Source organism: Eupeodes corollae, chromosome 2 (genome assembly GCF_945859685.1).
Source record: "Eupeodes corollae chromosome 2, idEupCoro1.1, whole genome shotgun sequence".
In the NCBI taxonomy this organism is placed as follows: Eukaryota; Metazoa; Arthropoda; class Insecta; order Diptera; family Syrphidae; genus Eupeodes; species Eupeodes corollae.
The window spans coordinates 158,037,824-158,051,938 of NC_079148.1; the positions used below are offsets into that span (position 1 = coordinate 158,037,824).

Consider the following 14,115-nt stretch of genomic DNA (forward strand, 5'->3'; position numbering starts at 1 on the left):
GAAAAAAACAAACTCTTACCTCTAATCTTATAATTTCTTGTTTACAGTTTTCGTGTTTTTTACATTTTAAATAAATTCAGTTCATGCATTATACAATTTGCATACATATAATTTGCTTATAATCAAATTCTTAGTGTTCATTTTTTTATAGAGCACAAACATCCTTATAGAATTTTAAAGACATCTGTTAAATTTGCATGTATACCTGTTGTAAACAAATATCATAAATATGGCAATATTAATTCAGCAATGTAATTTAAATATAATCTGTCAGCAACAGCGACAATTTTAATCGAGTTATTTGCATACATTAACTACACTTAATGCCATTGATCTAATTAGATGTTTTAAAAATAAAGCGAATCTAAGTCAGATTGAATTATATTTAAAATAAAAAGTGGAAAATATACATTCTAAATAAAACCTAGTCATCCTTGCAAAAATGTACTTTTATGTAGAACATTACTATGTACATATTCGTTTATTTGTAAGTTGTTAAATTCACATTGAATACAAAATTTACGCATAAACTTGGTCAGGTCAGGGCGATTGACAAGAAAATACATTCTATTTTTTATAAACTATCTTTTCCACGCTGCGCGTACGCTATATTATTATTGTTTTTAATCGCGTATTTTTGTCAACCGAAAAAACCTCTGATTCATTGATTGATTTTTAAAAAGTTCTTCGCCTTCTATATTTTTATAATGTGTCTTAAAAGCTTTTTAATTAAAAGAATTATATGCATTTATTTAAATTTCCGCTCTTATAATCATGCCTTAAAACATAAACAGATAGAAAGATACATTGATTAAAAAAACCCAATCAAACTTGTTGCCACAAAGTAGGTACACGCGACTAAAACAAACAAACAACCAAACAAAAACGAAAAAATCGCTATCTCTATGAATGTTAAATTGAAAAGCGTTTGGCGCGCAGTGTACACTGTACAGCGCACACCTGTAGAATGTTTAGATACATGCGTTCCTACAACTGGTCCATATACCTTTTCATCTATTAATGCAACACACATGACGGGGAAAAAACCCCCAGAAGGCACATGACGTGCGGGATGTTGTCGCGATGATTCCGAGACGATGACGATGACGCTGAAACTGAAGCTAAACGTAAACGCCAAGAGACTTCGACTCCAATTACGATTCATTTTCTCTCTAAAAGATATACATATTCTCGTTGTTCACACAACACCTTTTGTTGTTGTAGTATCTGATGGATAACGAATGCCACTGCCATACCATACCATACCAAACCATACCATACCTTCAGCATCGATCGAAAAGTTTACATTTCGGTGGGTGGGTTTTGGTGAGTGTTGTCGGAGTGGAAAGGGCAGGGGCATGTACGACGTCGCAGAAAACCTGACCATTGCTCACCTCTGTCGTGTGCGCCCCAGAGTTGTGTGTCTCGATATCGAGCTCGAGTATTTAAGCACTTTGATCTGACCAGAGACCATTCATTGATTCGCTATCACTCGCTCTTTAGACTTGCTTCTTGAGCTAAGTAGTTGTGCTGTTGTAATTATTAGCTAAAACAAAAACTTAAAAAGGATATATACCAAAAAAAGGATTCTTCAACCGCTTCCCAGGATAAAGATTATTATAATTCTTAACAAAAAAAGTTTGCGGACATTTGAAATATATATTCTTCAGAATTGTGTTTTTAAAAAAATATAATATTGTGTAAAATCTTATTTTAAAGCAATAAGACATCAGACAACAACTACAACTTAAAATTATTAAGCAGTGAAATTTTGTGAAATCAAAAGTTCTCAATCAGGCTTAAAAGCAAGAAAGAAAACCAAAGCGAGCAAGTGAAACTTATAAATTAAAAATCAATACAAAACTTAAAGTTTTAATTAAAAAATAATTTTTTCGTTTAACTTAAATAAATAAATAAAACATATAAACAAAAATGATGGCTGTAGCTGCTGCACAAAAGAACCGTGAATTGTTCGCAATCAAGAAGTCATATAGCATTGAGGTATGTTTTGAATGAAAAAAAATTCTATTTGTCTCAAAATTAATACTATCAATATTATAATCAGAAAAACTTAAAATTTAATAATTATTTTATATCCTTTAAGACGGAATTTCAAATTTAAACTATTCGATAACATTTAAATTTCATTTATTTTTGACGTGCGTATTTGGTTTTATTTAGTTTAAATTTGCAATTAAATAATAAATATATTCAGATTAAATTATTCCGAACTTTTCATGCAAAACTCAAGTTTGAAAACTTTCGAACAAACCTGTCCAATTTATATAAATTAATTTTGTTTGTTTTAAATATTTTAGTTTCAAGATTTATCTGACTTCGTTTTGAACTTTTGTTTTTGTTAGTTTAACAAATTAATTAATTGACACCGAAAATTGGGGGTACTTAAAATATTAAATTTAAATATTATAAATTTAAGAAAAAAATTCCACTTAATTTTTGTTTCGTTGATATTTTAATTCTCTGAACTCTTATATTTAACTTTCGAAATCAAATTAATCCGACTTAACATTTTTTGTTTTGTTTTTTATTTTTTGTTTGACATTATAAGTCAACTAAAACTAATTTTGCAACTATTTCTCCATGGCTTCATGGTATCTTGTTGATTTTGAATTAATCGGTTTTGTGACGACCAAAAGATGGTATACGTGCAAGTTGCGACCTTAAAAATATCTCAATGAATTTTTATGCAAATTGTTTGTTTTTTGTTAACAGCATGCATTTCGGTTTGTTTGAGTTTGTTTATTAAGTTGGTAGGTTTGTATGTTTGTGCATCCGCAAAATCATCCATCTCAAGTCTTTTTGGTATGACATAATACGTGTCGGCTGTAGAACTCAAAACATTCCGTCTTTAAAAAAAAATTATTCAAGTGAAAGTTACCTTACGAACCTTAAATCAATACGTTTTGAAGATTTCAATCAAAACATAATAAAGCCGGCCCTTTACAAGAGCCCGTGCTCAAGATGAAAAATAATTGCATCAATCATGTTAACATATCATACATAAAGCTACTGGCCAGTGGCCACAGGCCGTAACGTCTGTCGTATACAAGAATTAATAAAACTTGTTTGGACTCTGTCATCGAATGGCGGCTAATTTAAATATCCAGACAATTTGTCTGTTAATCGGAGATTGTTATGGATTAATATTTTTCTCCACAGAGACACACAGAAATAAAAACAAAAGGTGTTGAACGCCCCTAGGTTATCGTTATTTTGAACGTTTAACTTTCAGTTGAAAGCGCAGAAGTAACGAAAAAACTATCAGAAGAACCTGATATACTGAGAGTATAGTTTTGTATAAGTTAAGTTTCTACTATCACATTTTTAACAAATCACAATACAAATATATATAAATCGATATAATTAAATAAAAATTAATTCAGTTCAAGATCAAGTTTAATCTTCTAATAAATTCAAGTTATCATCTCGAACAAGTTTCATTCTAAAGGCTAAAACAATCGTTGTTCTATATCAATCTGATTTTGAAAAGTTAATTTCCTTATTTCCTAGATTAATTTCCTCTCACTGAAATGATATTATAAAAAGCCTTTTACCCATCTCTCAATTCAAAGCTTCTTAGTGCCCTAGGCAACCGCACATGCACTCGAAGTTACAAAAAAAGGAATGATAATACGATGCCTAATCCCATCATATTTTATTCTTTTACTTTCAGAATGGATATCCATCCCGTCGTCGTTCACTTGTGGATGATGCACGTTTTGAGACTTTGGTCGTAAAGCAGACCAAGCAATCTGTTTTGGAAGAGGCTCGTACAAAGGCCAATGGTGAGTCCTGATAAATGTTAACCTTATCCCTGTTGCATGACGTTAAATTTTTGTTTTTTTTTTGCTTGATTTTGATTGTTCAGACCAAACTTTAGAAGAATGCATCCTTCAAGCCAAGGGCGAACACGTCCCTCAAGGTAGATTTTTTTAATTTTCAATTTTTTGTTTTTTATTTATTTATGTTTTTTTTGGTTTGAATTATGTAGAACAAAAAATTGAATTTGAAAACGATCAAGAAGTTGAAAACGCTGAAATACCTGACGAAGTTGATGATGCTCCAGTTTTTGAAGGTAACATATCCCGAGAATTAGGTTTTTTAATTTTGTTTTCTTTTCTGTTGTTGAATTTTTATTTATTTATAATTTTGCATGTTTTATTCAGATAATGAGTCTTATGGTCAAGAACCAACTCGTGAAGATACCGAACAGGGTGGAGATAACACCAATTCCAACGGTAAGTACACACATTTCCCAACCAAAACCACTTTAATGTTTATGCGAGGAATTGAGATAAATTACTTCCATCATAAGAATATACATTTTTTACTTGGATTAACACCAACAATGGCAAGTTGAAAGCACTTAATGTGACATTCGTGGGTGTTGAGAGCAGAGCAAAAAAATAAAATTCAGACTCACCCAAGGGTGGAAAATTGAGAGAGAGATTTAACCCTCTTTCTTTCTATTACCATCATTCACTTAATGTTATAATATATGTGACACTTTCGTGCCGTGAATCCCTCATTGCATAAAAAGTCTCGGTTCTGGCTACCTTTTTCTTAAATCGCTTCCCTTTTGTGAATGAGATTTTCTATTTCTATTTTTGTATTTTTAGATGCTGGATTAACCGAAGACGAAATCGTCCTCGCTAACGCGGCCACTGAATCACCGGAAGCCGAGAATGCCCTGCAAAGTGCTGCACTTGTTGTTCGCCTAAAGGATGGCATGAGCTCGCTTGGCCGTATCCTTAAGGCCATCGAAAACTACCATGGATCAATTTCTCATTTGGAATCGCGTCAATCTCGTGAAGAAGGTGTTCAACATGACGTCCTCATTAAATTGGACATGACCAGGGCTAATCTTTTGCAATTGATTCGCTCCCTCCGTCAGTCAGCTTCATTCGCTAGCATTAATTTGTTGGCTGAAAATAGCATCAGTGTCAAGGCTCCATGGTTCCCAAAACACGCCTCCGAATTGGACAACTGCAACCATCTTATGACCAAGTACGAACCTGAGTTGGACATGAACCATCCCGGTTTTGCTGACAAGGTTTACCGTCAACGTCGTAAGGAAATCGCTGAGATTGCTTTTGCATACAAGTTCTCTGACCCAATTCCATTCATCCCTTACACCGATGTTGAGAACAAGACCTGGCGGTCAGTTTTCCGCACCGTGCTTGACCTTATGCCAAAGCACGCTTGTGCTGAATACAGATCCGTCTTCAAGAAGTTGCAAGACGAGAAGATTTTCGTCGAAGATCGCATTCCCCAGTTGGAGGACATGAGTGCCTTCCTCAAGAAAAACACTGGATTCACACTTCGCCCAGCTGCTGGTCTGTTGACAGCTCGTGACTTCTTAGCTTCGTTGGCTTTCAGAGTATTCCAGAGCACACAATACGTCAGACATGTTAACTCACCATACCACACTCCCGAACCGTAAGTACATATATTTCGTTGTATATATAATTTAATTTGACCTACAATATTATTGTCATCGCATTGCCTTTTGACATTGACTTGTAAAAGTCGTAACTCCAACTGTTACTGATTCTCTAGCAGAAAAGTTTCTTTTCCTTCTTCATTCAAACGGAACTACAGCCTCCACTCCTTTGAAGGAGAACGTTAAAGTGGCAGTAATTGCCTATTAAATTTTTACTTTCATATTTTACCCTGTGATGTAGCATAGAGAAAACGGAAAGCTTTTTGTCACCCCATTATAAGGGTAATTGAGTTGCCGAGCCATGCAAAAAGGATGCCAAGGCATCATCAGAAGGAGTTTATAATTTTTATTGTTTCAAAGTGAAATACAATTATCTTTCTATGGAAAATACATAAAATCTATACACACGGGGCAAAAAGGCAATGACCATGATTGAAATCTTAATCTATTCGTTTCCTTCATGAAATATATTTTTTTCTTTTTTCTTTGTATCTCATTACAGTGATTGCATCCACGAGTTGTTGGGACATATGCCACTCCTTGCCGATCCAAGCTTTGCCCAGTTCTCACAAGAAATCGGACTTGCTTCTCTCGGTGCCTCCGATGAAGAAATCGAAAAACTATCCACTGTAAGTTTTATTTTTCTTCTTTGTGAATGTATTGCAGTTTTTATTTTGCTTAACCCAAGTCAAGCTATTGAACTAGAAACAGCGTTTAATTAATGTTGCTCGCTAACCGTGTAACTAACCATTGTCATGGATTAATTGCGCAAAATGCCAATCATAGTCATGGTCTCCTTTAGCGTAAAGTGTTTTGTTGTTTGGTTGTGGTGAGCACCATTAGGCCGGCCGTTTAAACCTCTGATTGACTTGACTGTTCGGTGCGGTGCATGGCCAAATTGTCTTAGCATTGAAACTATCTGGCAGCAGCAGCAGCAGTGGCAAAAAAGGTCTTTGAGCCAGAAAAGGCAGGCAATTGGTACCACACCATTGGACCCTGCTCCAGATCACTTGCGAATTGCCGATCGGCAGTGCAGCCATCGTTAGCAGTCAATCACTCAATCGCATACATATGTCTCGTCTTTAGGTGGTTTGAATGGTATTTGGCTAAGAGTGGTATTTACCATTTTTGTGCGGTTGGTTTTTTGCCATGAACAAGGCAAACGCGGTTTCTAGCTTCTGTAACAAGATCAGCCACAAGGACGACCTGTTTATTGATTTTTGTCCATCTTTTCTATACTTTCAGGTATACTGGTTCACTGTTGAGTTCGGTTTGTGCAAGGAGCAAGGTCAAATCAAGGCCTACGGTGCCGGTCTTCTATCATCTTATGGTGAGCTCTTGCACGCCATCAGCGAGAAGCCAGAACACCGCGCATTCGAACCAGCTTCCACAGCTGTTCAACCCTACCAGGATCAAGAATATCAACCAATCTATTACGTTGCTGAGAGTTTCGAGGATGCCAAGGAGAAGTTCCGTCGCTGGGTGTCAACCATGTCACGTCCATTCGAAGTTCGATTCAACCCACACACTGAACGCGTAGAGGTTTTGGATTCCGTGGACAAACTCGACACTTTGGTAACACAATTGAACACCGAACTCATGCATCTGACAAATGCCATCGACAAATTGAGGAGCCCCTTCTAAACGGACCATGGACGGTTTTCACAACTTATTCTTAGATCCTCGTTTTTATTATATCTTATATTGTCGTCCACTACTATTTTTATTTTCTTTTTAAATGATTTTCACATTGCGATAACTTAAGTATTTTTGTCTTTCCTCTTGTATTATACTATTACACACATTATTTTCATTTTTAATTATTATTTTTCTTTTTCTTTTGATTTTGTTTTTAATTTTAATTTATTTTTTAAAATATTGTATTTTTTTGGACCAAAAATCATAGTATTTAATTATACAAAACATACATACCTAAAATATGCACGAAAATATACACATCTTATTAGATATATAGATTTAATCAGTATATAATTGTAGATAGTCAATATGTAAGTGAACAGATTACAAAAACAAAAAGATTGTGCATCCAAAAGTAAATTTCGTGTTAATATTTAAATATTCATATACATATATACATAAATATATCTATAAAGTAAATTAAATGATACAAATGTTTTGCGCGCTTAAGACATCAGCAATATTATAAAACAATTGTGCTATTCTCTTATTTAGATTTGTAATTAATTTTTGTTTCTTATACTCGTAATCGTATATAGATATGCAATTTGTTGATAGTGTACTAATTTGAAAGTTGCTAAAATTATTTAAAATGTATTTCACAAATTCAATTAAATATTAGTTATGTTTTTCTTCTGTACACTATTCTCAATGTAGTATTGAATTTTATTGTTTGCGCAACTAGTTTGCGTATTGTGCACCAGCTCTCTTATGTTATTATTTATTAATTTTTAATAAAACTTTAAAAAATAATTAAATTGTCTTTTTTCTGTTTCTTCTTTGGAAATGTTGATATTTTAGGAATTTTTGATCGAGTTGATTCATTGAAATGTTGATGGTCTGCTAGAAATTTACATGGCACGTGGTTGGCATTGTACTCGTATAAACCTTTTTCTGATATTGCAAAAATTAGTAAACCAAATGATATGCACTTCCCTGAGAGACAATATCTTAAGGTGAAGTTCACAACCATTTCCATGAAGTTAATATCATATTCTCGGATGTGGTTAGTGATGCTGGTTGTGTATCGCGACTTGATTGAAATCGTAGAAGGCGGGAAGTCAGGTGGTAGTATTACCACAGAGTTAACAGCTATGGTATTGAGTTGCTTCGAACTTAATTTTCTGGTTTAGTACTTTTTTAATAAGATGTACATTGATTGTGTGCAAAGTGCACCTGTTATTCATTCAGATTTTTATTCTCAATGAAATACTTTTTTGTGGTGTTTTTAAAGCTTTCTTTACAAACTAATAACATTTAATTGAGTAATTGTAGACTTTTTTACTACCTCAATCAATTTTATTTAAAATTTAAATACCCTATTTAACTTTATAACCTTTAATTTTAAGATATCCATATTATATATTTCTTAAAAAGAAGTTGATTTTAAGGTTTGTATTCTGATATGATGGGGGTTCTGGCAATTCTTAACATCAGCAAATTTCTATTCCGCTTTCAGGAAACTTGAACTACTTTTAGCAGAATAGAGTCAGTAAGAAAAAATGTATTGGTGGTTTAGGAAACGATACTATATACCTTTCATGAAAAATAATAATGGTGCACTTACTTTTTTTTTAAATTGATAACAGATTATTCTATGTCAATTAGTCTTGGAATTGTTTAGTGTTTGAGTTAGCAAGACAAATTAACAGTATAAATGTTTTATAGTAAAGCATACGTATACCATGCGTCAAAGACTTCCAAGTAAGCCTGGTTGTGACCGGTTTAATGTTTGTATGCTGAGTGATCTAGTTATTTCATTAAAAAACTCAAAACCGACATAAATTATAAGGAAACTTAAACTTCTCGCATACCAGAATCTAAACTTGAAAATACCCATTCCGAAAAAAATAAACTAGAAATGAGCGAATTATTTTACTATCAAATAATTAATTAATAATAAACCTTTTAGTGTTTTGTTTTAGTTTTATTAAAATTATTTTTTGTATGTTAAAATAACGTGTTGTATAAAATTCTTAAACTTTATAAATCGATAAATTATCAAATTTTCTTGTTTTTTTTTCTATTATTAACCTACTGTTTGAAGTATTTTCAAATAGATATAAAAAGTCCAAATTCCAATTAATTTGAGAGTAATGGAATCTAACCTTTTTAATTAGTTTCTTGATTCATATAAACAAAGGCATTATAAGAATTTTTTCATATCGCAGTCATATTGCCATAAAATTTATATTTTTGTTTGTATGTTGTACATGTACAAATTTATTGAAGTCTTGACCATTAAATCATATATAAAGGTATACAATTTTATTAAATTGGCGAAATAATAATATTCAGCACAGCTAAAGAAGTTTTCCTTCTTTGGCACTTTGGCAAAAGGCATTTCTGTGAGCTGTGACGGAAAATCGTTTCACAATCAACAAACAAGCGAAGGTCATCTGCGAAACTATGCTAATTGTTGGCCATTTAAACGCAACTTTTATAAACAAAAGATTTTTAAAACCAATATCGGTCGGTGGTTGAATTCTTGTTCATTAATAAAACGTTAAAGTGCTTTTTATTATTCATTCTCATTGCTCATTGGTTGCGGTAACTACGAGTATGTAATATAATGTGGTAGCATGGTTAATTGTCTCTATTAAAAATAGCTTCATATAGATACTCGAATACTGACGGTCGTAATAGCTATAGAAAAATATCCGTGTCAAATATTAAAAAATCATGTATATGCACTCGTATACCTTTAGCTTCAGACAAGCGAAGGAAACAAACAAACAATAAAACTCTAAGAATATAACAGAACTTGGCATTAAGTTTGCCGTAAAGATATCTTAAAATAGATAACCATATTTACCTTTCTATTTTTATATATTATCTGCAATATGTAATACGTACATATTTACATACGGATTACGGATATTTAACTTAAATAAGAGCTAGATCGCCAGAACTCAAGCTTAGTTCTGAGTTATTAGATTTGGTTCCTGAAGCTTGGTTTTATTTAAGGCGACTAGTATTGTCGTTACGAAAATGTTTGTTAACTTCCCATAGGAAGTTATTGTAATGGGTCGGATTTGTCAAAATGAACATTTTGACATTTCTTGAGGTTTCAAGGTCACTAGGGTCGACATAAAAGATTTTTAAAAAGATGTCTGTGCGTGTGTTTGAACGTACGTTCGTACTTCCGTACGTTTCGACGACGTTTTACCATAACTCAAGAACCAGAAGAAATATCTTCTTAAAATAAATGTTGTTATACAAACAATAATGCAGAAAGATGCAAAAAGGGCTGTCAAGAAAATTGCGTGGGTGGTTTTTTTTACCATAGCAGTTTAAAAAAAATGGAAATGTTGGTTAACCTCTTAATATCTCACGAACCAATGACGCTAGAGTCTTAAAATACATTTAATTTTATATATTGTAACGTGATACCAAACAGGTATAATTTTGCATAAAAATCCAATTAACGGTTTTTTTTTTATAAAAAAATATTAAAATATATTAAAAAATTAATAAAAAGATGGTAAAAACTATTTTTTGACTCAAATAGCTTTTCAAATCGTTGAGATGTTGGTTTTAAACTACTTTAATCTTTGAAAAATATTGTTGTCAACATTAAGTAAAATTTAGAAACATTGAATTTATAGCTTTTTTACAAACACATTATAAACCTAAACAAAATTTAACAAAATTTGGTAAAAATTGATTTTCGACTTAAACATCTTTTCAAAACTTTGAGATATTGACTTTAAGCTACTTTTTACTTAAAAAATATTATTATCAACATTTAGTAAAATTTGAAAAAAAAATCGAACTGACAGTTTTTTACAAAAAATTAAAAACCTAAACAAAAATTGATTTATATCTTTTCAAAAATTTAAGATTATGGCTTTCAACTTATTTTAACTTATAAAAAATATTGTTTTCAACATTGGAAACAATTTTGAGAAAAAACGAATTGACAGTTTTTTTTACAAAAAACAAAACAAATAGTTTTGAAACTAAACTATTTCATTATATGAAATATTGTTGGTAATTTTGAAATTTTTAAGAATAATTCAACTGACAACTTTTTTAACCCAACATGAAAACCTACAAACTTTTTTAGCAAGACAAACCGACAGACAGGATGGGAAGTTATCAGGGTGGGTCGCATCTCAGCCTCTTTTTTAAAGTATAGATCAACCCTCTTGCTCTGGTTAAGTTTGATCTGGAAATTGGTTTTAGAATTCAAATAGCTGACTTATAGAGAACCTCGGATATTGAACTAAGTTTTGCAATGTAATAGCTGACATACGAGACAAATTGTAAAAAGTTGTCGGAATTATTTTATATAATCTTTAATAGAATACACGCTCTGAAGTAATTATGCATTGGAACTTTCTCAAAGTAATGTAAAACAGTTATCGAAATAAAAATGATGGTGTATTTCGGTTTTGATTGGAACAAGAAAATTAATTTATTTTAATTTTTCATTTTAATGTAACCTTTCCTTAAGAGTTGAAATTATTGAAAAATTTAACAAATGTTAGCAATTTTTAGCCAAAATATTAATACCATTGCTAACAAGTGAAATATTTATTCTGTTTTTAAAATTTGAACAAATGAACTCGTCTAAACCATTGAAATTCGTGAACCTAAAGAGCATAAACCTCTTAAATGGAATTATTTATTAGAAATGTCAGAAATTAAGAAGTTATATGAATTTAAAAAAATTAGTAATTGAAAGATATAGTAACCGTTTTATGGTTTGAACTTAAGTAAAATGTAAAGAGATACCGAATACTTTAATTAATCTTATTAACAATGTTATAATTTTTAAACACAAACCCAAATAAATGTAGTTCTAGTATTTCTATAAATAGTATTTGTTTAAGAAAGGAAAAGACTATGTCAAAAAACAAGATAGGTTCCTAAAGCTGTTTTATATTAATTTAACTAAAACAACATTCTTTATTATTGAGAATCAATATATGGAAACACGTGTAGTATGTGGATAAAAAATATACTCGTAGGTTACACATATTTCAGAAAACATTTTATGAAGTTTCTGGAAGTGGAAATCCTCTCAGCAAAATGACAATAATTATTGTAAATAGATACACTCACTAAATAATTTTATTTCAATTCATATGGATATTTTATCTATTATTTTCTCTGAGAATTTTAATGTCTATTTAATTAATACACAAGCAGATTGCACAACTCAGCATATTTGTGCAACCTACTGTGGCCACTGTCATTGGCAATAATTTTTCTTTCAACTCGTACTTTTCCCGCTAAAACTTCGTTGTCGCCGCGGCCGGCGGACGAACAGCCGTCTCGAACTTCGTCTCACCGACCGACGTGTCGGTCGGTAGGTCAACATGTCGTTCAACAATCTGAATCGGCATGTGGCTATGTGTCTTAATTGCAGTCTCCCGTTTGAAAGCTTTCTTGCCACAATGCGGATTGATTGTTGTTAAGGGGTACTAACTTTTTGAGCAATTGACTCGAAATCAAATCAAGGCGGGGGTCGTCGGGTTTTAAGATATTGCCAGGGATCAGAATTCAATCGAATAAATTATAAAAATGACCAGATGTGAGAAAAATCAAGTTCGTTTTGCGGTAAGAATAAACGCGATACACATAGTAGCACCTAGCGTCAAGAACAATCTCCACGCGATAGCTGCTAAGCTTGGGTAATACAAAAATTAAAGGTACATTGTAAACTTGGTTGTAGAAATGTAGACCTCTCATTTTTCATTAGAATAGTTCTTCAAGTCTAATTTATGTATAAATGTAAAGTATATCTGTATACCTATGTAGAATTATGCAGGGGGGAGATGAGGTGACGGACGGAAAACGGCTCAAGCAAAGATAAGAGCACTAATTAAAAGGTAATAGCTGCCCCGCGTTAAAATGCCTTCCCACAGCCAACGCTGCCGCCGCACGCCACCATCTTCACCACCACTGCCGGTACAGGGGCAAGTTCTGACTGCTGACTTGTGAGTGCCTTGCCTGTACATAAATTTTATACATCAAATCAAGTTGATCTGTTTCGTCTGAGACAGGTGTTTGAGATTTGATCGATAACATTTATAAGACACTTTATGTCATCAGAAGATTTTAAAATAACATATTAAACTATGTGTTGAAAAGTATCTACCTATGACTTTAGACTTATATCCGAGGTAGCTAGGTAGCCAGAGAAGGTCCATTCCGAAGCCGCGTGCTTTTTCGAGGGCTAAAATCGTAATTGCAATTCACTTATTATTCAATCAATTCCATTACCAGCAGCAATTACAACAACCCAGAGAGTACAAGTATATAGTTAGTAATCGTGTTCGGAATCCAAGGTTAAGATTGTTAATAATAAAGAAAATAACAATAATTGGCACAATTGTTAATATTGTTAGTACCTATTATAACAATGTTCTTATTCGTGTGTGGCGAAAAGGAAATAGTAGGCCATTAACACTGGTTGTGAATTTTGTGATCCGGAGAGATAGTGGACGGACGTTAATCTGATGTATGATGGTAATGAATCATGCATCTACTCTGTCTTCGCTATATAGGCACCGGTTCCGCTTTAGAATTTGAATATTTTTTCTAATTTGAATTGGAACATTTGTATAGTGCAAACACATTTATTATATACCTGGCATTAGAATAGTTAAATGAAAGGAGAGATAAAAAAGTCTTTCATTTTGTACCCTGAGTCACTCTTTTTAGTCAAAGCCTATAATCGGAAATAAAAATAATGTAATCATGACAACGAAACTAACCACAAGAATGTTTTCATTTCAGACCAAAACAAGAGTTCCGGAGTGTTAGCACCTAATAATTTGGGATATTCGAAAAAAAATTATGCCACATTAAGTGGTGATAAAAAATCCACTAGTCTTAGCAATTTAAATACATTTGTGATAAGGCTTTTAATAACTAGTTTTAAATTCATGAAAAATTATACAAAGTGATTTCGTATGTCTATTAAGTAGCCATTCAAACGA

General features: G+C 32.3%; 1 protein-coding gene across 1 annotated transcript; it reads left to right on the top strand.

The window, feature by feature from the left end:
* Positions 1 to 1,469: 1,469 nt before the first annotated feature.
* LOC129944428 (tyrosine 3-monooxygenase) lies at positions 1,470 to 7,501 on the top strand. The gene is made up of 8 exons (XM_056053854.1): positions 1,470 to 2,001; positions 3,695 to 3,806; positions 3,890 to 3,943; positions 4,013 to 4,096; positions 4,188 to 4,259; positions 4,641 to 5,460; positions 5,967 to 6,093; positions 6,710 to 7,501. The coding sequence occupies exons 1-8, from the start codon at positions 1,933 to 1,935 to the stop codon at positions 7,106 to 7,108; spliced, it is 1,737 nt and encodes a 578-aa protein (XP_055909829.1). The 5' UTR covers positions 1,470 to 1,932; the 3' UTR covers positions 7,109 to 7,501.
* The last annotated feature ends 6,614 nt before the right edge of the window (positions 7,502 to 14,115 follow it).

Coding starts and splice junctions, on each gene's coding strand:
- LOC129944428 (XM_056053854.1), top strand. CDS start 1,933: ATGATGGCTGTAGCTGCTGCACAAAAGAACCGTGAATTGTTCGCAATC. Junction 2,002..3,694: donor AGAAGTCATATAGCATTGAG/GTATGTTTTGAA, acceptor TTTTACTTTCAG/AATGGATATCCATCCCGTCG. Junction 3,944..4,012: donor GGGCGAACACGTCCCTCAAG/GTAGATTTTTTT, acceptor TGAATTATGTAG/AACAAAAAATTGAATTTGAA.